We start from the raw sequence: 24,674 nt of genomic DNA on the forward strand, positions 1-24,674 counted from the left end.
CAGCACTCAACAGCTATTTCTTTTGGTAAAAGCACTTCAATATTCTCCTGTGGAATTTCTTCTATCCTACTGCACACACCTTAGGTAAGATGATCAATTCTGTTTTCTTTCGACCAAAGAGTAGGTGTGTAAACTAAACTAGGCCAACCAGACTCTCTCCCTTGAGAACTTAAATCTTGAGTGGAATGACATAAAGTCAGAAAACAGAGCTGATTCAGTACCAGAAGAAACTGTCCATTGGTTCTTGCTATTTAGATTCCATTAGCTGCTTCCTAATCTTTCCCAATACCAGTTGTTTGGCTTTTCCTTAGATTCTGTGAATCATCCCATTTCCTTAGAACACATTCCTTCTCTGGTTAAGTCAGTCAATTTCCATTGACAGCAACTGAAGAATGCTATTGATACAGCTGAATGTAAATACACTCAGTAAGAAGAATCCACAGCATCTAAGTTTTGTTTATTAACTTTGTGCCAGGATTTCCTTCTTTATAAAACCTACATTAGTTCTAACTCTACTTCTGGAGCTTCATAGTATCCAAGCTCCATCTTGCAATGGCACATATTTAAAAACTACTATCAACTATACCTAAATACTTTCGCAGCAAAAAACTCATTTTCTCAATTAAAATATGTGACTACTTTAACTCACTAGAAATGGCTATAATAAAAAAGACAGACAATTCCAAATGTTGATAAGGATGTGGAGAAACTGGAACCTTCATTCCTTGCTGGAGGGAATATAAAATGGGATAGCTACTTTTTGTTTTTTTAATATTTATTTATTTTTGAGACAAAGAGAGAATGAGCAGGGGAGGGGCAGAGAGAGTAGGAGACAGAGGACCAGAAGCGGGCTCTGCACTGACAGCAGTAAGCCTGATGCAGGGCTCAAACTCATGAACCACAAGATTATGACCCGAACCGGAGTCAGACACTTACCTGACTGAGCCACCCAGGTGACCCTGGGATAGCCACTTTGGAAAGCATTTTATATAATTAACATATTTATATGATTTAGTGTTTTTAAATTGAATTTACAAATAATCACCTATTGTAATGTCATCCTAGGCAATGATACCCATGAGATCATGGGTATCTTTATATGTTAGCTATATTTTTCTATGATACATTAAAGATTACTTAACTATTAATTTAAAATGTGGTTCACTTACCATTCAAATTCATTTCTTGTGCAACTAATGGTATATACTTATTGCCCTTTGGGAACCACTGGGTTTTTTCTATTTAGAAAAACATATAAATTAATTTTCATTAAAGCAATTGCCAACTTAGTAAACAATAATATAAAATTTATGTAACATATGATGAGATACAGAAAGTGTTAGACCTTTCATGTAGCAAACACTTAGTGATTGCTTTTGGTTGCCTTTTCTCAAGAGTAAGTGAATGAAGAGCTGGGAATGTGGGAAACCTCCAGAGTCAAGAAGTCTCCTGTCTACTCTGTATTCATGATCACAGCCATGCTCTTACAGGAGCAAAGGCGACTTCCACATAGGTAGAAGGGAAAAAAGGAACTACAACAAAATGTTATTTAAAGAATTATGGGTCATTGTTTTCTTTAAACTTTTCATTGTTTTTCCTTTCTCTGCTTTGCCAAATTTATTTATTGCTCTTCTATTTTTTTTAAATAAAACAATACAGTAAAACTTTTTGTTCCTCAGATGAAAACTGAATATTTCATCCTTCAGATGAAAACTGAATATTATTTCAACCTATTCCTTATAATAGTTACATTTCTAATTTGATCTTTTCATTCAAAAACAAAAATGTAAGTAAAGATACCAACTTCTTCCTTATTTTTTGAAGTATTGATAGTTACATACAACCTTTGGTGGCTAATTATGTTACTATGTACATGTACTAAGTTCTCAGAGCAATGGAAATAGATATTTGCCCATTATTACATGAAAAATATAATACTAAAAACCTGAATTACCAAAAAAAAAAAAAAAAAAAACCCAAACTGAATTCCCTAAATGGCCAAAGTAGAACACAAAAACAATGGGTTCTGAAAAATGGACCTAAAATCTTCTTATAATTATATCTTGATTATTCTTAAAACGCTATAGGTTAAGAGATATGATATATGGAATTTTTCAGAGAGCCATCTAGCCTAATGGATAAGGTGTTGGAGTCTGGATATGTAGAATTTTCTTTTATTTATTTTTGTTTATTTATTTATTTTTGAGAGAGATTACAAGTACATGAGTGTGAGTGAGGAAAAGGCAGACAAACAGAATCCCAAGTAGGCTCCACACTGTCAGTGCAGAGCCCAATGTGGGGCTCGAACTCAGAACCATGAGATCATGACCTGAGCCAAAACCAAAAGTTGGATGCTTAACTAATGGAGCCACCCAGGCACCTCAAGGGATTTGCTTTTAATTACTCTAGCAGGGATAAGGATAAACTGGGGAGTTGTGGATAGATGAAAGGGATAGATGTAAATAGCACAACTGCATAGTGCTGATAATTGCTGAAGCTGGGCGGTGAGTAAATAGGTGAGTAAATTTTTCTGTATTTTTGAAAAATTTTATAATAAAACAGAAACAAAAAAACTCTAAATACGCACTATTACAATGACAACTACAGCAAACGCCATAGTATGTTCAAAATAGAATAAAATTTATTAAAAACCCGTTATAAGGGGCGCCTGGGTGGCTCAGTCGGTTAAGCCTCCGACTTCAGCTCAGGTCACGATCTCACGGTCCGTGAGTTCGAGCCCCGCGTTGGGCTCTGGGCTGATGGCTCAGAGCCTGGAGCCTGCTTCCGATTCTGTGTCTCCCTCTCTCTCTGCCCCTCCCCCGTTCATGCTCTGTCTCTCTCTGTCTCAAAAATAAATAAACGTTAAAACCCATTATAAAACAAAGCTCCAAATGGTCTATATAGTAATTTTGCTTTTTTATCTGTATACTCAAATGAAAAAACAAGTATTTACCAATACGCACAAGGCAATTTAAAAGTTGTATGGAAGGTTATGATCGCCACCTACTGGACATTCTGCGTAACTGCTTGCTACAGGTAAAACACTACTGCATTAAGTGCCCCTATCCCACGACAAGCATCTGGTCTTTCACAAGATAATCCTATTAATACCATTAAATTTAGGTTCACGTGTGTGTTTATATTAATAATGTTAGGTTACATAACTTTTAACAATGTGAAATGGCACCTTCAAAAAGATCATAAAATTTTTTCAGAAAGTACAGTGGTGACCATCTTATGATGTCCTTATATTACAGAAGAAAGATCCCAGATTTTGAAATGTTTTCTCATAGAGTGAGAGCCAGAATTTAAATTATTTACACACAGAGATAGACCAGAAACCTATAAATTAGTCCTGGCTCTTAAATTTGGCACATTATCTTTTAATCATCCCCGTCTTTTAAAATCTCAACTTTTGGGGCGCCTGGGTGGCGCAGTCGGTTAAGCGTCCGACTTCAGCCAGGTCACGATCTCGCCGTCCGTGAGTTCGAGCCCCGCGTCGGGCTCTGGGCTGATGGCTCAGAGCCTGGAGCCTGTTTCCGATTCTGTGTCTCTCTCTCTCTCTGACCCTCCCCCATTCATGCTCTGTCTCTCTCTGTCCCAAAAATAAATAAACGTTAAAAAAAAAAATAAAAAAAAATAAAATCTCAACTTTTAAGGGGCATTAAGGAATCTCCTGAAATCATTGTTGTGCTATATGCTAACTAATTTGGATGTAAATTTTAAAAAACATTTTTTTAAATCTCAACTTTATTGCAAATTTTACATTTTTTATGACCTAGCTAACTGCATATACCAGTGATTCTCAACCCTAGTGCATTAGAATTAACCTGTGGAATTTTTACATAAACTGTTGCTGTTACTACAGCCAGAGATTTTTTTATCTAGCCATGATTAAAAGAGCCATTAGTAAATAACAGAGGTTCTCAAAGTGTTGTCCATAGAACAGCAACATCATCATCACCTGGGAATTTGTTAGAAATGTGAAAAGGTCAAGGTCCACCCAAAACTGCTAGGCAGAACCCAGAAATTTGTGAGTGTGAGCCCACCAGGTAATTTGGAATGAGGCTAAAGTTTGAATAGTACTAGTACTTAATATAAAAATTTTTAAGTTTTTAACTTCTTCAAATATAAGATTTAATTTATTGTTCTCTAAGAATATAATAATATAAAAGAGAAAGATATTTACGTTCAGAGTTATCTAGTACAGTTCTGTTTTTCCAGAAACATACCATAATAAACACTCAACATGAGTTCTAGTTAGCCAGAAGGAAAAATGCATAATGGAAGGGTAGGGAATAATTTGTCCATAGGCCAGTTAACTAAACCCTGGAACGTTCCTGCCCGGAGTAAGTTTTCCAACCATATTTCCTTGTTCAGGTTTGATCTGATCACAAAGGCACCTTTCTAAGACATAATTAAGACTCCTAGCCATACCATACCTTTTAACCCAGTAATGTCACTGCAAGGAATAGAGAGGAAAATAAATTACAAATCCAAAGCATTATAAATAATAGAGGAGGGGGATCTGAAAGTGAGTTAAATGCCCAACAATTAAGAAATAATTCCATAAATTATAGCATCAACAGGATGGAGTATTATTCAACCATTAAAATGATGCTTTCCCTATAAGACTTTAATTAATATGGAAAAATGCTTACTTTATAGCATCATGTGTATGTTCTGTCTCTCTCTGCCAACTGAAAATGGAGAGCACCAAAATATTCATGCTGGTTATCTTTGAGCAGTAGGATTATGAGTAGATTTATTTTTTATGTTTATTAGTGTTTCTAAAACTTTCAATTATAAGAGCATACTTAATCTACTAATCAGAAGAAAATCTACAAACATAGTAATAGAGCTTCTACTCTGAATTAGGATCTCTAAATAATGATTAATCAGTAAGTTTTCAAAAGACAGTAATTGGGGAAAACAAGTAAATACCTTTTTCTCTCCATCCTAACACTACTCTTTTCTCACACCACTCCTTCTAACCCTTTTATTTCTACTTTCGCACATCCACTCTGCCATAACCCCATAACTAGAGACACCAAGACACTGAAGTATAATTCTTCAATATTTAAAAAATTTTAAAGTGTTCACATAAATAGGTTGATTTATCTTTTAAGATATATAAAAAGGAGGTACCATACCCCAATGGTTAAGAGAACAGGCTTTAAAATCACACAGATCTAGGTGTGAGTCTTAGGCTAGGGGAGCTCACATAGGTTTCAATTTCCTTACCTGTGAAGTGGGAGTACCAAACCCCCCTCACCAAACCGCTATGAGGATGAAATGAGACAGTGCAGTAAAGGCATAAGATGGTAGGTGGGCACTCAACAGAAGGTAACTGCTGTTACTATTTTGTAGTTACTGTTAACTTTTGTAGTTACTGTTTTTGGTAAACAGCCTTTACATATTAATTTTCCTGTGGGGGGAAAAAAAGCTTAACGGGGTACAGTGATTGCTCATGGTCATTTGGACTTCTCTGACAACTTCCACTTCAAAAACAATTTGGGAGACCTACATGATGCTGCCAAAATATTCTTTACGAAGTGAAGATTCCACCAATGAATTTATCAATGCTACTATTTCATGAAAGAAGCAGCATTTGAAAATCTGTTAAAAATAAATAAATAAAAAAGTAGAAGATAGTCTCTGAGTGAAGGAAATCATTCCAAAGAAAGGACAGTGGGCAACTGCATGCCAAAATTATCCTTACGTTTTTGATTTTTTCACCTACCAGTAAATACTTAGAGATCAACACCAGTTTGCAAACTGACACTTGGTGAAAGACACTTAACTTTCTAGCCTGATTCTTCTCCATTAAATGAAATTGTTCTATCTACATCATGGGATGTTCAGTCAACAAACACTAACCAAACCTATTACTTGCTATTAAGCAAAGGAATTCAGGCTCAAATGAGATTAAGTGTATGAAAACACTATACACTGCATATACAGCACAAAGCACCATAAAATTATACACTACTGTTACTACAAAAAACCACAAATATTATAAATTAATTCCTAAAAGAAAAAAAGCTTTCCCACCTACATTTTAACGTCTTAGTCATTTTCTATATGCATGCTATCACAAATGATATTTAGAATTTTTAGAAAAAACACTTTCCTTACTTTTTCCATAGAAAATAGACGTATTTAGGATATAGCTCATGACTCTGCCATTCTCTGTCCTATGAAAATTGAGAATATTACTTTTCCCTCAGAATGGTATGACTCTCAAGGGAAAGCTATTAAGCTAGAAATTTCTGCTACAATTACCAGTGTGCAGAATCCAAATTCTAAGGAAGACAATTTAATATAGGTTCAGACAGAGAAAATTTTTTCTATTTTTGAAAGTGTTGTAAGATTTTTCCAGTGTTAAAATCAAGTATGATGATTAAGAAATAACAAGACACCAAATGTAGAAATTATACAGTTTTATAATTGTCTCCATTGCTTCTTAATCCACTGAAAATAATTTCATAATATAACATTTTTAGGCATCTTCTTTGTTATTTTCTTTGGTTTCTACTTCTTTAGGCAACAATGGCTCGATCTTTAGTAACAAACCTTCACTTGTTGAAGTCCGAAGGAAAGCTCGTACCACAAAAGGTCCTGGAAACAAAGACAAGAATCAACTTTTATTTTACTCCACAGATACATAATGAGCAGATATAAACATACAACAACAAACCTTATATAACTCATGTTATATTTTCCACTTGAAAAGTACTGATATTACTGAACTAAGATTTTGAATTATAAGGAACACAAGATCATTTGTTTTCTAGAGTAGAAGACAAACTAAAGAAACTCCAGCATATTAGAGATTTACCCTTGAAACTACATAATCTATAATAATTCATTTCTCTCTTCCAGAAGATGATCACCTAGAATTTATTTTACTGCAAAGTCGAAAGTGAAGGGAGCAGGTGGTGATATTTACATGTGATGGCAATATTCTAAATATTTATTTGAAATATCACAGATGCTATCTCTGTGTTACTAAACATTTAGTAAAATTCCCTAAAAATGAAAAAGCTTTTCATAAGAACAATTAAGAGACTTCATTTAAAATGGCAAAGCAAGATAGAGACAGTTCAAGATGGCAGCATAAGAAGATCCTTAACTCACCTCTTCCCACAGACACAGCATATCTACAGCTACATATGGAATAAATCCCTCGAAAAAGTCCTGAAAACCAGATGAGCAGTATCTCCACAACAAAGGATAAAAGGGCTGCATCAAGACAAGCAGGAATGGCAGAGACAACACTGTCTGCAAAAACCCCACTCCAGGCAAGGCGACCGAAAATCGGGAGGGATCTCAAAAATACAGAACTTTTCCCTGAGGACAAGGGCTTGGTTCCCCAAACTAGGCACCCCAACCACTGTGTCCTGTATCAGACAGATGAGCTCCCAAAACATATGGCTTTGGAAACCAACAGAGTGCATCCAAGAGAACCACAGAACTGGAAAGAACAGGGAACTCAGTGTTAAAGGGCTCACACATAAACTCATTCCACAACCTGGTGCAAAAGAAGCAGTGTGAAAAGCACTAGGCCATATGTGAAGGAAACCCACTTATTAATCTTAAAACAACTGCTGGAAAGAAGAAACCTGTTGAGACTTTCTTTGGGGATAAGAGTGCATTTTTGCCATCTCATTCAACCTTGCTAATGCCAGTGCTGGCAGGAGCCATGCTGGCAATCCTACTCTAACCTATCAGCGCCACCGAGCATGCTCTGCCCCCCTTCCATGCCACATCCAGAGCACAGCTGGTGGGCAACCTTGCTGTGGGGCAGCCAAACTGCAACCAACCAGGTGAGCAACCCCACCCAATAAGGCAGCCTATTGCACAGGCAGCCAGTTGAGACCCAACCCACCCCCTCATTCCTACCATACCCGTGCGATAGACAGACAAGTACCCCACACCCGTCCCCACCCTCCCTGCACACAGCTGGCAGGTGCATGAAGCCCACACAGGGGATACCTTGAGCACCAGGCTCTGGTGGCTGGGGGATTACACTTCTAAGCCCCACAGAAAATCTTGTACACAGGCCACTCCTGATTGGGAGAGGTAGCTGTTTCAATACATAGAAACACACAGAATCAGGCCAACTTAGGAGATAGAGGAATATGTTCCAAATGAAAGAACAAGGCAGAACCTGAGAAAAAGACCTTAATGAAATGATCATAAGTAATCTGCCTGACAAAGGGAGCAAAGTAACAGTCATAACGATGCTCACTTGGGGGAAAGCATGGATGAACACAGGAGAACTTCAATAAAAAGACAGAAAATATATGAAAGTACCAAACAAAAATCACAGAACTGAAGAATAAAATAAGTGAACTGAAAAATACATTGGAGAAGCTCAACAGCAGACTGAATGAGAAACAGATCAGCAACCTGGAAGACAAAGCAATGGACTCACTCAGAGAAGGAAACAAAAAGAAAAAAGAATTTTAAATAGTGAAAATAGCTTAAGGAACACAGAGGACAACTTCAAGCAGAGTAATATTCTCATTATAGGGGTCCCAGAAAGAGAAGAAAGGGGCAGAAAACTTATAAAAAAGAGAAAAATAACTGAAAACCCTAACTTGAGGAAGGGAATTGACATCCAGATCCAAGGTCAGAAAGTTCTAAATAAGATGAAACCGAAGAGATTCACACTAATTAAAATTTCACAAGTTAAAGACAGAATCTTAAAAGCAGCAGGAGAAAAACAACTTGATACATACAAAGGCAGCCCCATAAGGCTATCAGCAAATTTATCAGAAGAAACTTTGCAGGCAAAAGTGACTGATAGAACATACTCAAGGTGCTTAAAGGAAAATATCTACAACCAAGAACACTGTACCTAGCAAGGTTATCATTCAAAATAGGAAAAGGGATAAAAAGTTTTTCAGATAAGAAAAAGGTAAAGGAATTCATGATCATTTAATCAACCCTACAAGAAATGTCAAATGGAATTCTTTAAGCTGAAAGGAAGTAGTACTAATGAATGACAAGAAAACATACTTAGTAAAAATGTCACTGGAAAATGTAAGTATATTGTAAAAGTAGTGCATTTACTCACTTATAAAACCAGTATAAAAGTCAAAAGACAAAAGTAATAAAATTAAACCTATATTAATTAGTTAATGACACCAAAAAGTGTTAAAATGTACATCAAAACCATAAAACACAGGGGATGGAATAAAAATGTAGAGTTTTGGAATGAGTTTCAATTAAGTTGCTACCAGATGAAAAAAGACTGTTATATACACAGAATGGTATATGTGAACCTCACGGTAACCACAAAGAAAAAAACTTATAGCAATATAAAAAGAAAATGAGAAAGGGATCTAAACATAACACTAAAGAAAATTATTAAGACCAGAAGGAAAGACAGAAAGAAAAGAACAGAGAGGAACAAGGAAAAAAGCCAGAAAACAATTAACAAAATGGCAATAAGTACATACCTATCAATAATTACTTTAAACATAAATGGTCTAAATCTTTCTTTTGTTATTTTTTTTTATTTTTTAATGTTTATTTATTTTTGAGAGAGAGAGACAGAGTGCGAGCAGGGCAGGGGCAGAGAGAGAGAGGGAGACACAGAATCTGGAGCAGGCTCCAGGCTCTGAGCTGCCAGCACAGAGCCCAATGCAGGGCCAAAACCCACAAACCATGAGATCATGACCTGAGCCCAAGCTGGACTCCCAAATGAGTGAGCCACCAGGCACCCCTAAATCTTTCAATCAAAAGACACAGAGTGGCTGAATGGATTTAAAAAAACAAACAAAAACAAGACTCATCTATACACTGCCTATAAGAGACTCAGCTCAGAAGTAAGGACTGAAAGTAAAGGGATGGAAAAATATATTCTATGCAAATGGAAACAAACTGACAAAAAGCTGATGTAGCTAAATTTATTCAACAAAAAATACTTTAAAACAGACTAATAAAAGACAAAGAAGGGGCGCCTGGGTGGCGCAGTCGGTTAAGCCTCCGACTTCAGCCAGGTCACGATCTCGCGGTCTGAGAGTTCGAGCCCCGCGTCGGGCTCTGGGCTGATGGCTCGGAGCCTGGAGCCTGTTTCCGATTCTGTGTCTCCCTCTCTCTCTGCCCCTCCCCCGTTCATGCTCTGTCTCTCTCTGTCCCAAAAATAAATAAACGTTGAAAAAAAAATTAAAAAAAAAAAAAAGACAAAGAAGGGTATTATATAATGATTAAAGGGTCAAACTGGCAGGAAAATATAGCATGTATAAATATTTATGCACCCAACATAGAAGCACCAAAATATATAAAGCAAATATTAATACACCTAAAAGGAGAGACAGCAATAGTAGGGGATTTTAACACTCCACTTACATCAATAGATAGATGATCTAAACAGATAATCAATAAGGAAACATCACCCTTAAACAACACATTAGACCAGATGGACTTAATATATTTACACAGAAAATTCCATCCAAAACAAAAACAAAAAATAAAAACCACATTCTTGTCAAGTGCACATGGGACATTCTCCAGGACATATCACAGATTAGGCCACAAAGCAACTCTCAGAGTATTGAAATAGTATCAGGCATCTTTTCTGACCACAATGTTATGAAACTAGAAATCAGTTACAAGAAGACTGGAAAAAAACACAAAAACATTAGAAATTAAATAACATGCTACTGAACAACCAATGAGTCATCAAAGAAATAAAAAGGAAAAATCAAAAATACCTAGAGACATATGAAAACAGATACAACATACAAAAACCTATGGGATAAATCAGAAACGGTTAAAGGAGAGAAGTTCATAGCAATACAGGCCTACCTCAAGAAACAAGGAAAATCTTAAATAAACAATCTAACTTTAAACAGAAAGTAACTACAAAAAGAACAACAAATGAAATGCAAAGTTAGGAGAAGGAAAGAAATAGTAAATATCAGAGGGGAAATAAATGAAATAGAGAATAAAAGGACAATAGAAAGATCAATGAAACTAAGAGCTTGTTATTTGAAAAGATAAACAAAATTAACAAACATTAATTAGACTCACCAAGAAAAAGAGAGGGTGGGCTCAAATAAATAAAATCAGAAATGAAAGAGAATTACAACTGATACCATAGAAATACGAAGGATCATAAGAGACTACTATCAACAATTACATACCAACAAACTGGACAACTTAGAAAAAAATTATTAAATACCTAGAAACAAACAACTTCCAAGATTGAATCAGGAAGAACAGAAAAATCAGAATAGACTTATAATAGCAAACAGATTGAATCAGTAATCAAAAACCTCCCAACAGACAAAAACCCAAGATTAGCCAGCTTAGCTGGTGAATTCTAACAGACATTCAAAGATTTAGTATCTAGCATTCTCAAACTCTCCCCAAAACACTGAAGAAGATGAGAGAATGCTTCCAAACTCATTTTATGAGGCCAGTATTACCCTGATACCAAAATTAGACAAGGACACAACAAAAAAAGAAGAAAATTACAGGCCAATAATCCTGGTGAACATGTATGTGAAAACCCTCAACAAAATATTAGCAAACCAAATTCTAAAATACATAAAAAGAATCACACACCATGATCAAGTGGAATTCATTCCAGGATGAAAGGATGGTTCAATATGTGCACATCAATGTAATACAGATTAACAAAATGAAAAACAAAAATCATACGATCACTTCAATAGATGCAGAAAAAGCATCCAATAAAAGTCACATCCATTTACAATAAAAACTTTCAACATAGTGCTTAAAGAGAGAACGTACATACCCCAACGTAATAAAGGTCATATACAAACCCACAAATAATATAATCAATGGTGAAAAGTTGAAAGCTTTTCCTCTAAGCTCAGGAACAAGACAAGGATGCCCACTCTCCCTACTATTATTCAACACAGTATTGGAAGTTCTAGTCATAGCATTCAGGCAAGACCAAAATAAGGCATCCAAATAGAAAAGGAAGATGTAAAATTGTCACTTTTTGCAGAAGATATGATATCATATATAGGAAGAGCCATAAGACTACACCAAAAGACTGTTTGAACCAGTGAACAAATTCAATAAAGTGTCAGGGTACAAAATCAATAAACAAAAATCAGTTGTTTGTATACACTAACAACAAACAGAAAGAAATTAAGAAAGCAATCCCATATATTATTGCATCAAAAATAACAAAATACCTAAGAATAAATTTAATAAAGGAGGTGAAAACTTAATACATGGAACACCATAAGATGGTGATGAAAGGAACTGAAGATGATACAAAGAAATGGATATTCCATGTTCATGGATTAGAAGAATTAATATTGTTAGAATGTACATATTACCCAAAACAGTCTACAAATTCAAAGCAACCCCTATCAAAATTCTAGTGGTATTGCTCACAGAAACAGAATGAATGATTCTAAAATTTGTATGGAACCACAAAAGACCCTGAACAGCCAAAGCAATCTTGAGAAAGAACAAAGCCAGAGATACCAAGCTTCCTGATTTCAAAACTATACTACAAAGCCCCAGTAAATTAAAACCATATGGAATTAACATAAAAGACATATGGATTCATGGAACAAAATAGAGAACCCAGAAATAAAGCCACACATATATGGCCAATTTACAACATAAAAGGATACACAACAGAGGAAGGGCGGCCTCTTTAATGAATGGGGTTGGGAAAACTGAACAGCTACATGCAGAAGAAGGAAATCAATACCTCCTACCACATACAAAAATTAATTCAAATAGATTAAAGACTTGAAGGTAAAACCTGAAACCATAAAACACGAAAACACAAGTGGTAAGCCCCTCAACATCGGTCTTAGTAGGTTTTCTGGATGACTCCAGAGGGCAACAACAACAAAATAAACAAATGGGACTACATTACACTAAAAAGCTCTGCACAGCAAAGGAAAGCATTCAAAACAAAAAGGCAACCTAGTGAATGGAAGAAGGTATTGGCAAATCACATATTTGATAAGGGGTTAATATCCAAAATTTTATAAAGAACTCATATAACTCAATAAAAGAATAAATAAATCCAATTTAAAATTAGGCAGAGACACTCTCACCACTGTTGTTTAACATAGTGTTGGAAGTTCTAGCATCAGCAATCAGACAACAAAAGGAAATCAAAGGCATCAAAATTGGCAAAGATGAAGTTAAGTTTTCACTTTTTGCAGATGACATATTATAAATGGAAAATCCGATAGACTCCACCAGAAGTCTGCTAGAACTGATACATGAATTTAGCAAAGTTGCAGGATACAAAATCAATGTACAGAAATCAGTTGCATTCTTATACACTAATAATGAAGCAACAAGAAGACAAATAAAGAAACTGATCCCATTCACAATTGCACCAAGAAGCATAAAATACCTAGGAATAAATCTAACCAAAGATGTAAAAGATCTGTATGCTGAAAACTATAGAAAGCTCATGAAGGAAATTGAAGAAGATATAAAGAAATGGAAAAACATTCCATGCTCATGGATTGGAAAAATAAATATTGTCAAAATGTCCATACTACCCAAAGCTATCTACACATTCAATGCAATCCCAATCAAAATTTCACCAGCATTCTTCTCGAAACTAGAACAAGCAATCCTAAAATTCATATGGAACCACAAAAGGCCCCGAATAGCCAAAGGAATTTTGAAGAAGAAGACCAAAGCAGGAGGCATCACAATCCCAGACTTTAGCCTCTACTACAAAGCTGTCATCATCAAGACAGCATGGTATTGGCACAAAAACAGACACATAGACCAATGGAATAGAATAGAAACCCCAGAACTAGACCCACAAACGTATGGCCAACTCATCTTTGACAAAGCAGGAAAGAATATCCAATGGAAAAAAGACAGCCTCTTTAACAAATGGTGCTGGGAGAACTGGACAGCAACATGCAGAAGGCTGAAACTAGACCACTTTCTCACACCATGCACAAAAATAAACTCAAAATGGATAAAGGACCTGAATGTGAGGCAGGAAACCATCAAAACCCTAGAGGAGAAAGCAGGAAAAGACCTCTCTGACCTCAGCCGTAGCAATTTCTTACTTGACACATCCCCAAAGGCAAGGGAATTAAAAGCAAAAATGAACTATTGGGACCTTATGAAGATAAAAAGCTTCTGCACAGCAAAGGAAACAACCAACAAAACTAAAAGGCAACCAACGGAATGGGAAAAGATATTTGCAAATGACATATCGGACAAAGGGCTAGTATCCAAAATCTATAAAGAGCTCACCAAACTCCATACCCGAAAAACAAATAATCCAGTGAAGAAATGGGCAGAAAACACGAATAGACACTTCTCTAAAGAAGACATCCGGATGGCCAACAGGCACATGAAAAGATGCTCAACGTCGCTCCTCATCAGGGAAGTACAAATCAAAACCACACTCAGATATCACCTCACGCCAGTCAGAGTGGCCAAAATGAACAAATCAGGAGACTATAGATGCTGGAGAGGATGTGGAGAAACGGGAACCCTCTTGCACTATTGGTGGGAATGCAAACTGGTGCAGCCTGTCTGGAAAACAGTGTGGAGGTTCCTCAAAAAATTAAAAATAGACCTACCCTATGACCCAGCAGTAGCACTGCTAGGAATTTACCCAAGAGATACAGGAGTACTGATGCATAGGGGCACTTGTACCCCAATGTTTATAGCAGTACTCTCAACAATAGCCAAATTGTGGAAAGAGCCTAAATGTCCATCAACTGATGAATGGATAAAGAAATTGTGGTTTATATACACAATGGAGTACTACGTGGCAATGAGAAAGAATGAAATATGGCCCTTTGTAGCAACATGGATGGAACTGCAGAGTGTGATGCTAAGTAAAATAAGCCATACAGAGAAAGACAGATACCATATGTTTTCACTCTTATGTGGATCCTGAGAAACTTAACAGAAACCCATGGGGGAGGGGAAGGAAAAAAAAAAAAAAAAAGAGGTTAGAGTGGGAGAGAGCCAAAGCATAAGAGACTCTTAAAAACTGAGAACAAACTGAGGGTCGATGGCGGGTGGGAGGGTGATGGGTATTGAGGAGGGCACCTTTTGGGATGAGCACTGGGTGTTATATGGAAACCAATCTGACAATAAACTTCATATATTGAAAAAAAAATAAAAATAAAATTGGGCAGAGAATCTAGACATTTTCCCATTTCATGGCCAACAGGCACCAAAGATGCTCAACATCATTAATCACCAAGGAAATGAAAATTAAAATCACAATGAGTTATGACCTCATACCTGTCAGAATGGCTATTATCAAAAATAACAAGTGTTGGCAAGGATGTGGAGAAAAAGGGAACTCTCATGCACTGTTGGTGGGAATGTAAATTTGTGCAGATCCTGGAAAACAGTATGGGGATTCCTCAAAAAATTAGAAACAGACAACCATATGAGCTAGCAATTCAACTTTTCAGTATCGATCTGAAGAAAATGAACACACTAGTATCAAAAGATATATGCACCCCTATGTTCCTTGTGGCATTATGTACAATAGCCAAGATACGGAAACAACCTAAGTGACCATCTATACATGAATGAATAAAGATGGGGGGTACACACATACACACACACACCACAACGGAATACTACAATACTATTCAGACATATTAAAGAATGAAATCTTACTATTTGTGACATTAATGGACTTGAGGGTATTATGTTAAGTGAAATGAGTCAGAAAGACAAATATCAATGATTTCACTTATAAGTAAACTCTGAAAAAACAAAACAAACTGACAAAACCAAACCAAACCCAGTCTCATAGATACAGAGAACACAGTGGTGGTTGCCAGGAGGGGAAGGGTATGAGGGGAGGGGGCAAAGTGGGTGAAGGGGATCAAGAGATACAAACATTCAATTATGAAATAAATAAGTCATGGGGATGTAATGTACAGCACAAGGGATACAGTCAATAATGGTCTATTAACCTTGTATGGTGACAGATGGTAACTAGACTTATGTGGTGATCAATTTGCAACATATACAAATGTTGAATCACTACGTTGTACACATGAAACTAAAACAATATTGTAGGTCAATTACACTTCAATTAAAAAAATGACGGGGCGCATGGGTGGCGCAGTCGGTTAAGCGTCCGACTTCAGCCAGGTCACGATCTCACGGTCCGGGAGTTCGAGCCCCGCGTCAGGCTCTGGGCTGATGGCTCAGAGCCTGGAGCCTGTTTCCGATTCTGTGTCTCCCTCTCTCTCTGCCCCTCCCCCGTTCATGCTCTGTCTCTCTCTGTCCCAAAAATAAATAAACATTGAAAAAAAAAATTTAAAAAAAAATGACAAAAGAGTATACATTGGTTTTTGAGATTTACTGTCCATCATTCCACTCCTGTGACAGCCTCAGAAGATCCTATACTGAAATCAAACTGCTCTGTGGAATATAAGAATGCGTACACATACAATTACTAAGTACTATGGCCATATCTATGACAGCAGAATTAACAAATGAGGTATTTATTCACCAGTGTGTTTAACTCCCAAAGAGATAAAAAAATAGCTTAAGATTGTGTTTTAATTATACACTTGGTTATAAAACTAAACCTGACAGAGTCCTATAAGGCTAAGTCTATAAATGAAGAGTCTATAGTGTAATGAACACTTTTTTGGCTGCAACCAGCCAGGAGAGAAATATGCACAGACTATGCACAGCACATAATGGAATAATAAGGACACTGTAGGTGTTCCTAGCCTATTAAACAGCTTCCATATCTCAATCAAGTTTCACTACTCTCCATGAATCACTGTTTGTAAGAAATGTCTCTCAGCACATAATTAAAAACTTTGTTCTTTTCTAATGTAAGTAAGATTAAGAAAGACAATTGCTAATGCCAGTGACAAAGTGAATGGTCTGGACTCAAAATATTTCATAAATGATTTTAGTTTCTATTTAACACTACTGTAAGTTTAAGGTGATCAGTTACAGTTTTCTTTCAAAGTTTATTACATTTAATGATAGAAATAATGTGGGAATTTACAAAGATTTCATGATATGTTTCTTATTCATGTTAAAGAGGTCTCTTATCCAAACAACTACAGCAACATGTTAATAAGGTAATTAGGAATCCTTTGGAGAATTAAATTTTATTTATTTAATCCCTGAAAATACTACTGCTGTTGTATATTGTACTTGCGTATCAGCTTGATTGTTTTCTTAGTATTTTACACTTTTTTAAAGTTTATTTATCTATTTATTTTTAGAGAGAGAGAGAGAGGCAGGGGGTGGGGGCGGCGGGGTCGGGGGGGGAATCCCAAACAGGCTCCATGCTGTCAGTACAGAGCCCGATGAAAGGTTCAATCCCATGAACCATGAAATCATGACTTATGCCAAAATCAAGAGTCGGATGCTTAAACAACTGAGCCACCCAGGCACCCCAATATTTTACATTTCTAAAGAAACACAGAGCTATAGGGAAATCTACCCAAGCAAACCACTCACCCAAACTGAGTGGTCTGTGCTTACAAACTTCACTGATAACTGCTTGCAGATTTGCCACTATCTGGTCACTTGGCATATCGAGCTGAAAGAAAACGATATATAACATTAATAATGTGAAAGTGAGAAGACAATACAACTTTTAGTAACTGCATCAGTATTTATTTTAGGCAGTGTCTTTCAAATATTCAACTAATGTGAACTATCTATTAAAAGACCTTACTCTGGAAGAAAAAGTTTCTGTAACTCTTCTTTTAGAATGCTACATTCACATGTCCTTACATGTCAAGACTTAATTATCTTATGGAACATGTCATAGTAAAGTATTTTGAAGTTGTTCTACTTGAGACTCCTTAATTTCCAAGTAATTTCCCCAAAGCACATCCTGAGACAGAATATACCATCCCCTGATCCCTACTCCCAAGGAATTAGTGATATTTCCTCTTGAAGTTTTTTTATTAATTTACTTTTACAGGAAACTAAGAAAATGTTTAGAAGTTCATGCTTTCAGGAATACAAAATAAAACTACTTAACACACACATTCACACATCACATATCTGATACAGAGACATTTTCAGTATGCTATGGTAACACTCTATGCGGTAATAATTACCCCACTACTCAACAAAAATTACAGTAAGTAAATATATACTGAACAAGCACTACTCATAAAACTCCAAAACCTAGCTCCTAAATTTGTAAAGTCCCTGTGTTTATCATTCAAATTCAATGCATGTTACTCTTCTAAAATACACTACTTAAATTAGTTATATTCCATCCCAGTGTTTAAAGGATTTTAAGCTTTGTCAAATGAATCAATTTTTTAAAATTCGTGTAAAACTCATAATAGCATAACTGGCAAAAATCACATGGTAACAGTTCAAGTTCAAGCAAGGTTTCTGTTTTCCAACGACTCTGAGACCATTGCAAGAAATGTGCTGGGTAATAAGCATAAAGATAATTCCTCATGAAAAAATTATTCTCATTACCAACAGACAACATTTATTTGACACTCACTTGAACATGATGCAATACCAAACTCTAAATGAGAAGGTTTGGACATTATTGGAGGAATTTTCACTTTATGCCAATCGTTAAGTGGGAGTTCTAATAGGAAAAAAAAAAATCAAGCAATGCTTAATTCACCTTCTGAAGTCCACAGAACTTACAGATTTTAATCTGCAGTGAATCAAGTAGTTCACTGGCAGAAAAGGCACCTTACATTTGCTATGTTAAAAATCAAATCAGTCATTGAAAAAAATTAAAAGAAATGGGGTGCCTGGGTGGGTCAGTTGGTTAGGCATCTGATTTCGGCTCAGGTCATGATCTCGCCGTTCGTGAGTTCAAGCTGTGCATCTGGCTCTGTGCTGACAGCTCAGAGCCTAGAGCCTGCTTCCAATTCTGTCTCTCCCTCACTCTCTGACCCTCCCCCGCTTGTACTCTCTCTCTCTCAAAAATAAACATTAAAAAAAAATTTAAATCAAAACAAAAACCTTATTCTCCACATTAATCAAATTGTCCTTTTTATCATCCACTGAAGTAACAGTTACGGCTCTAGTAAGTTCGTTCACCCTTTGTAAAAGACCTACAGCTACCTTAAATTTGGGAAAGTAATAGATACAAGAAGAAGCAAGATGTCCAACATATTTTTTTTACTATTTAATAACTATTAAGTTATGCTCTACATTGTTATACTATCTATAATACACTAAACTCAACTATACTTTCTGTAGACTTATACTGCCTACAGTAAGCTAAAATAAAATGCTACACAAATGCAACATGTGCTTTAGAAATACAAAACAAAGACTTCCTCAGCAACTTTCAGAACTAGGATACCTTCAATGATTTCATTAAGTTCTAAAATATGTAAAAAGGTTTTTAAACATAGTTTACATTTTTGTCCAAATTTTAGCACCTCTAATCTTTAGTACTGTATCCTCTGTGGAATTTTAAAATATATTTATAACCATAACACTTCATTTTACCTTTTCTTTTAGATATTACACAAAATTATGAAAAATTATATATATATATTATGAAATATATATATTATATATATGATTTACATAATAACTGTTGTTATTTTTTTAATTTCTTTAATATTTATTTTTGAGAGAGAGACAGAGAGACAGAGCATGAGTGGGGGAGGGGCAGAGAGACAGGGAGACACAGAATCCAAAGCAGGCTCCTGTCTTTGAGCTGTCAGCACAGAGCCCGACAAAGGGCTCGAACCCACAAACCACAAGATCATGACCTAAACTGAAGTCGGCTTAACCAACTGAGCCACCCACGCATCCCTAACTATGATTACTTAATTGGCTACTGATGCTAAGATAATTATGGACCAAAAAAAAAAAAAAATGTATGCATGCGTGAATTTTATCAAAACTTGCACAGGAAATGTACTTGGGCTGACAGTAATCTAGAGAGAACTCAGGAAAGCACCATTTGCAAGCTTCTCTACCAATATATCTCAGTTACTCTGCACTTCCATGGTGCTCTCATACAATATTCTCATGCAAAAAGGCAAGGATGAACCATTCTGAGGAGATGGTATTATCTGTTAGATTCTCAGTATCAGAGCATAAGACTTGGTACAGCAGGAAAGAAAAAAAAATGGGACTGGTGGACCTTGACTATGGTAAGCACTGTATTGCATATGTGCATATGTGTGTATTTGAATATCTAATAGTCACAATATTATCTATGTTTAGCTAAAGACTGTTTACTATAGGGCAAGACAGTTATTCCTCATTCTGTAGCACACATGGAAATGAAAATTCTGAATCCTACTTCTGCTTAACATCCCTCCCTTATTATGTCAGAAATAATTCCCTAAGCAGACTAGAAGGAAGATTTACCAAAGATGTTTGGGTGGAGGTGAACTCTGTGACTCTCTTTGCTTTATCAGATTTTCATCTTTCCATGCAATTCCTAACCTGTCTTCATGAGTTTCTACAATTATGAGAAACTAAAAATCTGCTGTTCCTGACCATTTTTTAATCCCTTTGAGATGCAGATGTATGCAAGGCAAACTGTATTCATGAAAGCGTCTAAGGCAACGATTTTTTTTTCCAGGTTTTTAAATTCCAATTGGTTAACATCAGTGTAACACTAGTTTCAGGTGTAGAACTTAGCGATTCATCACTTACATATAACACCCAGTGCTCATCTCAACAAGTGCCCTCACTTAATGCCCATCACTCATTTAGCCCATCCCCCCCCCCAACTCCAGTCCAGCAGTCCTCAGTTTGTTCTCCATAGTTAACAGTCTGTTTTCTGCATTGCCTCTCTTTTTCTTTCCCCTATGCTCATCTGTTGTTGTTCTTTTTAAATTTTTTTTTTGTAACATTTATTTTTGAGAAACAGGGCATGAGCAGGAAAGGGGCAGAGAGAGGGAAACACAGCATTAACAGCAGGCTCCAGGCTCTGAGCAGTCTCTACAGAGCTCAAAGTGGGGCTCGAACCCATGAACCATGAGGTCATGACCTGAGCTGAAGTCAGACACTCGACCTACTGAGCCACACAGCTGCCCCACCTGTTTTAAGTCCCACAAATGAGTGAAATCACATGTGACTGACTTATTTCACTTGGCATAATACTCTCTAGCTCCATCCACATCCTTACAAATGGCAAGATTCCATTCTTTTTGATGGCTGAGTAGTATCCCATTGTGTGTGTGTGTGTGTGTGTGTGTGTGTGTGTGTGTGTGTGTACACATCTTCTTTATCCATTCACTAGTCAATAGACATTTGGGCTCTTTCCATAACTTGGCTATTGTTGATATGCTGCTGTAAATATCCAGGTGCATGTATCCCTTCAAATCAGTATTTTTGTATCCTCTGGGTAAAACCATCTAGTGCAATTGCTGGAACAAAGGGTAGTTCTATTTTTAACTTTCTGAGGAACCTCCATGTGTTTTTCAGAGTAGCTGCACCAGTTTGCATTCCCACCAACGGTGCAAGAGGGTTCCCCTTTTTCAGCATCCTTGTCAACATCTATTTCCTGTGTTGTTAATTTTAGCCATTCTGACAGGTGTGAGGTGATATCTCATTGTGGTATTGATTTGCATTTCCCCAACGATGAGTGATGTTGAGCATCTTTTCATGTGTCTGTTAGCCATCTGTATGTCTTCTTTGGAAAAATGTCTATTCATGTCTTCTGCTCATTTTTTAAAAAAATATTTATTTTTGAAAAAGAGAGAGAGAGAGAGAGAGAGAATAGGGAAGGGGCAGAGAGAGAGGGAGACAGAGTATCTGAAGCGGACATCGTGCTGACAGCAGAGAGCCCAATACAGGGCTCAAACTCACAAACTGCAAGATCATGACCTAAGCCGAAGTCAGGCGTTTAACTGACTGAACCACCCAGGCACCCCATCCTCTGCCCATTTTTTAATTGGATTGTTTTTTGGATGTTGAGTTTGAGAAGTTCTTTACAGATCTTGGATACTAACCCCTTACCAGGTATGTCATTTGCAAATATCTTTTTCCATTCCAAAGTTTGCCTTTTGGTTTTGTTCACAGTTTCCTTCCTGTGCAGAAGCTTTTTATCTTGATGTAAGTCCCAGTAGTCTGTTTTTGCTTTTGTTTCCCTGGCCTCGGGAGATGTATTAGATCCCTGGCTGTGACCTTTTCTTGTTTTTTCTTTTGAGACAAATTCCTCCATCTTGGCATTTCGTCTCTGTCTTCTGTGTATTATGAAAGCCTGTAATGTTTCCTGATCCTGAGAGTAATGGCTTTATGAAGAAGAGGGAATCTAATTTTCAGGGCCTAGCACTTCAAGAAGTGTCTCTGGCGTGTGCTGCGTGCACTCTGCTGCTGTGTTATGGCTGCTCTATCCCTCAGGTCAGTCCTCTCTCTGCAGAGTTTCTCCTTGGCTGCAGTGGGGAGCATTTGGACCTTAGCCAGAAATGTGGCAAGTTTTAACTAGGTGTGCTCTAGTCAGCTTGCTAAAAGAGACCTGATGCCATTTCTACTAGACTTGAACTTTTGTAGAACTCTATGGTCAGCAGACATAGTGGGTGTGGGGGCTTGTGCTGGTCTTCTTGGGGAGGGGTCCCGCTGGCACCAGTCGTTAGGCAAACTTACCCCAGCAGAGCGCAGGGTGCGAGGGACTTGGTGTTCAGCAGGTTAGGCAGCCAATGTTGGCACTGTGCTGTTTACTGAAGTTGGTTTATGCTGAGGGGTTGGGGGAGTGAAATGGTGCCCACCAGTTCTTTTGTCCCTGGACAGGCAATGCCACCTCTCACAGATGCGCTCCAAAATGTACTCACAGTCCCTCCCCACTCCTTAGATGATCTTCAGATTGCACAGCTTGCCCTGGGTTGTTTGCCTGCCTCCACTCCAGGAGTAGGACAGCATCCTCAGGTCTTTATTACAGCCAAGCCTGGGGACCTTTGAAAACTCCAGTCTTGGAGCCCCAGTGGCTGCAAAAACTCAAAATTCAGCCCCTCTCCTTTTCCCAGCCAATGGCTTTGGGGAAGTGTTCTTGTATTTATCCCTGTGTGTTCCACTCTCTCTCTCTCTGGCCTTTCTCCACAACCAGGACTCCCTCCCCTCTGCAGCACCCTTGATCAGATACATTTCTCTCCTAAACCAGGTCTCCACACTTCCTACCTTCCTCCAAGCAGCCTCTTCTCTCCCTCGAATTGTGGAGTTTGTTCTATCAGTCCTCAGGTCAATTTCTTGAGTATTCAGAATGATTTCAGAATTACCTAGCTGTGTTCAAGGAGGACAAGGCAAGCCTAGGGTCCTCCTACGATGCAACCATCTTAGCTCCATCTTAACTCCGCCCCGCCCAAGCAATGACTCTTAAACTTTTTTGGGTCATGAAACCTCACTCCAGAAAACTGCACACAAGCACACAAAAAAATTACCCTATGCTTTCACAGGCTTCATGGATTATCTGATTAAAAGAAAGGGGAAGAGAGAAGAAAGGCTTCTGAAAAAAGTGTGTCAGCTAAAAGGGATCCCTAGTCACACTTTTGAGAACTGCTAGCCAAAAGGTAAGTCTTAAAATATTTTGGAAGACTAAGGACTACAGTGTAGGAAAATAATCTGACTGAATTTTTTACCTTTTACAGAGGATAAAAAGAAAATACACACACAAGCAAAATACATATACATGATTTTTAAACAATCACATGATCCTCCTAAAGTGGCCAACTACTGTCACTATAAATGTTCTGACAGCCTCTAAATGTATGATCATCTCTAAGTGGAAACTGTAAAGAGGACTGCTCCTTTGGAAAGCACTTGTTAGAACATCTGGCCTCCCAAATCTCTTCCAAATGCAATGTTCTAAGATTCTGCCGATGGGCCAATCCTCTTAATCAGCATGACTCCTTACAGTCTAAACCAACGAAAGGAAGATAATCTGTGTGTCCTCTATACAACATTAAGGAAAGTAATAATAATAATAATTGATTGATTGAGCGGCTCTATTTATTGAGTACATTCTCTGAGCCAAGCTCTATTCTAAGCATTAAACATTCTCATTCATTTCTCCTAAGAATCCTTTGAAATAGGAACTACTGCAATTGCTCTCTTACCATTAGAAACTGAGACCTAGGGGGCTCCTGGGGGGCTCAGTCAGTGGAGTGTCTGACTCTTGATTTATGCTCAGGTCATGATCTCGTGGTCGGTGGGACTGAGTTCCACGTCAGGTCTGTGCTATCAGCCTGCTTGGGATTCTCTCTCTCTCTCTCTCTCTCTCTCTCTCTCTCTCAAAATAAATAAAAACTTTAAGAAAAAGAAAAGAAAAGAAACAGACTTGGAAAACTTTGTTAACTTATCCAAGTACACACACCCTGGTAAGAAGTGGCTCAGCAGCTATGTTCATGAGCTCTAAAGGCAGAGAAATGTAAATCTGAACCCCATTTCCTCTACCTTGTGACCATGGACACAGTTTTTAAGTGTTGGTAATTCTTACGAAAGATGAAGTATAAGTTTTGGGAAAATACAAAAGGAGTTTGTTATAAACTAAGAGCTGAAAAAGAGGAAACTAAGTGAAATACTTAATGGAAAAGAATATGCATTTAAGTGGGAAAAATATGAATTTTTCTTTCTGCCAAATGAATCCTTTACTACCCTCCAAGCTTTTAGGTGGTTACACCCTATCATTCAGCAACCCTTTCTTGGCCCCCACTCTGTCCATCATCATCCTGGAAGCTAGAAACAGAAAGATGAGTAAGAATCAAAACTTCCCCTCA

General features: G+C 37.2%; 1 protein-coding gene across 2 annotated transcripts in view; it reads right to left on the bottom strand.

The window, feature by feature from the left end:
* Positions 1-6,428: 6,428 nt before the first annotated feature.
* MRPL1 (mitochondrial ribosomal protein L1) overlaps positions 6,429-24,674 on the bottom strand; it is a 99,235-nt gene continuing 80,989 nt past the window's right edge. The window contains exons 8-9 of one of the 2 annotated variants that reach the window (XM_043572403.1): positions 17,464-17,545; positions 6,429-6,621 (exon numbers count right to left, since the gene is read on the bottom strand). In XM_043572403.1, coding sequence (XP_043428338.1) covers positions 6,503-6,621; positions 17,464-17,545 — 201 coding nt within the window. In that variant the 3' untranslated portion in view covers positions 6,429-6,502. The remainder of the gene's footprint in view (positions 6,622-17,463; positions 17,546-24,674) is intronic. The other variant, XM_043572405.1, reaches the window with a different exon arrangement.

This window comes from Prionailurus bengalensis, chromosome B1 (genome assembly GCF_016509475.1).
Source record: "Prionailurus bengalensis isolate Pbe53 chromosome B1, Fcat_Pben_1.1_paternal_pri, whole genome shotgun sequence".
NCBI classification, from domain to species: domain Eukaryota; kingdom Metazoa; phylum Chordata; class Mammalia; order Carnivora; family Felidae; genus Prionailurus; species Prionailurus bengalensis.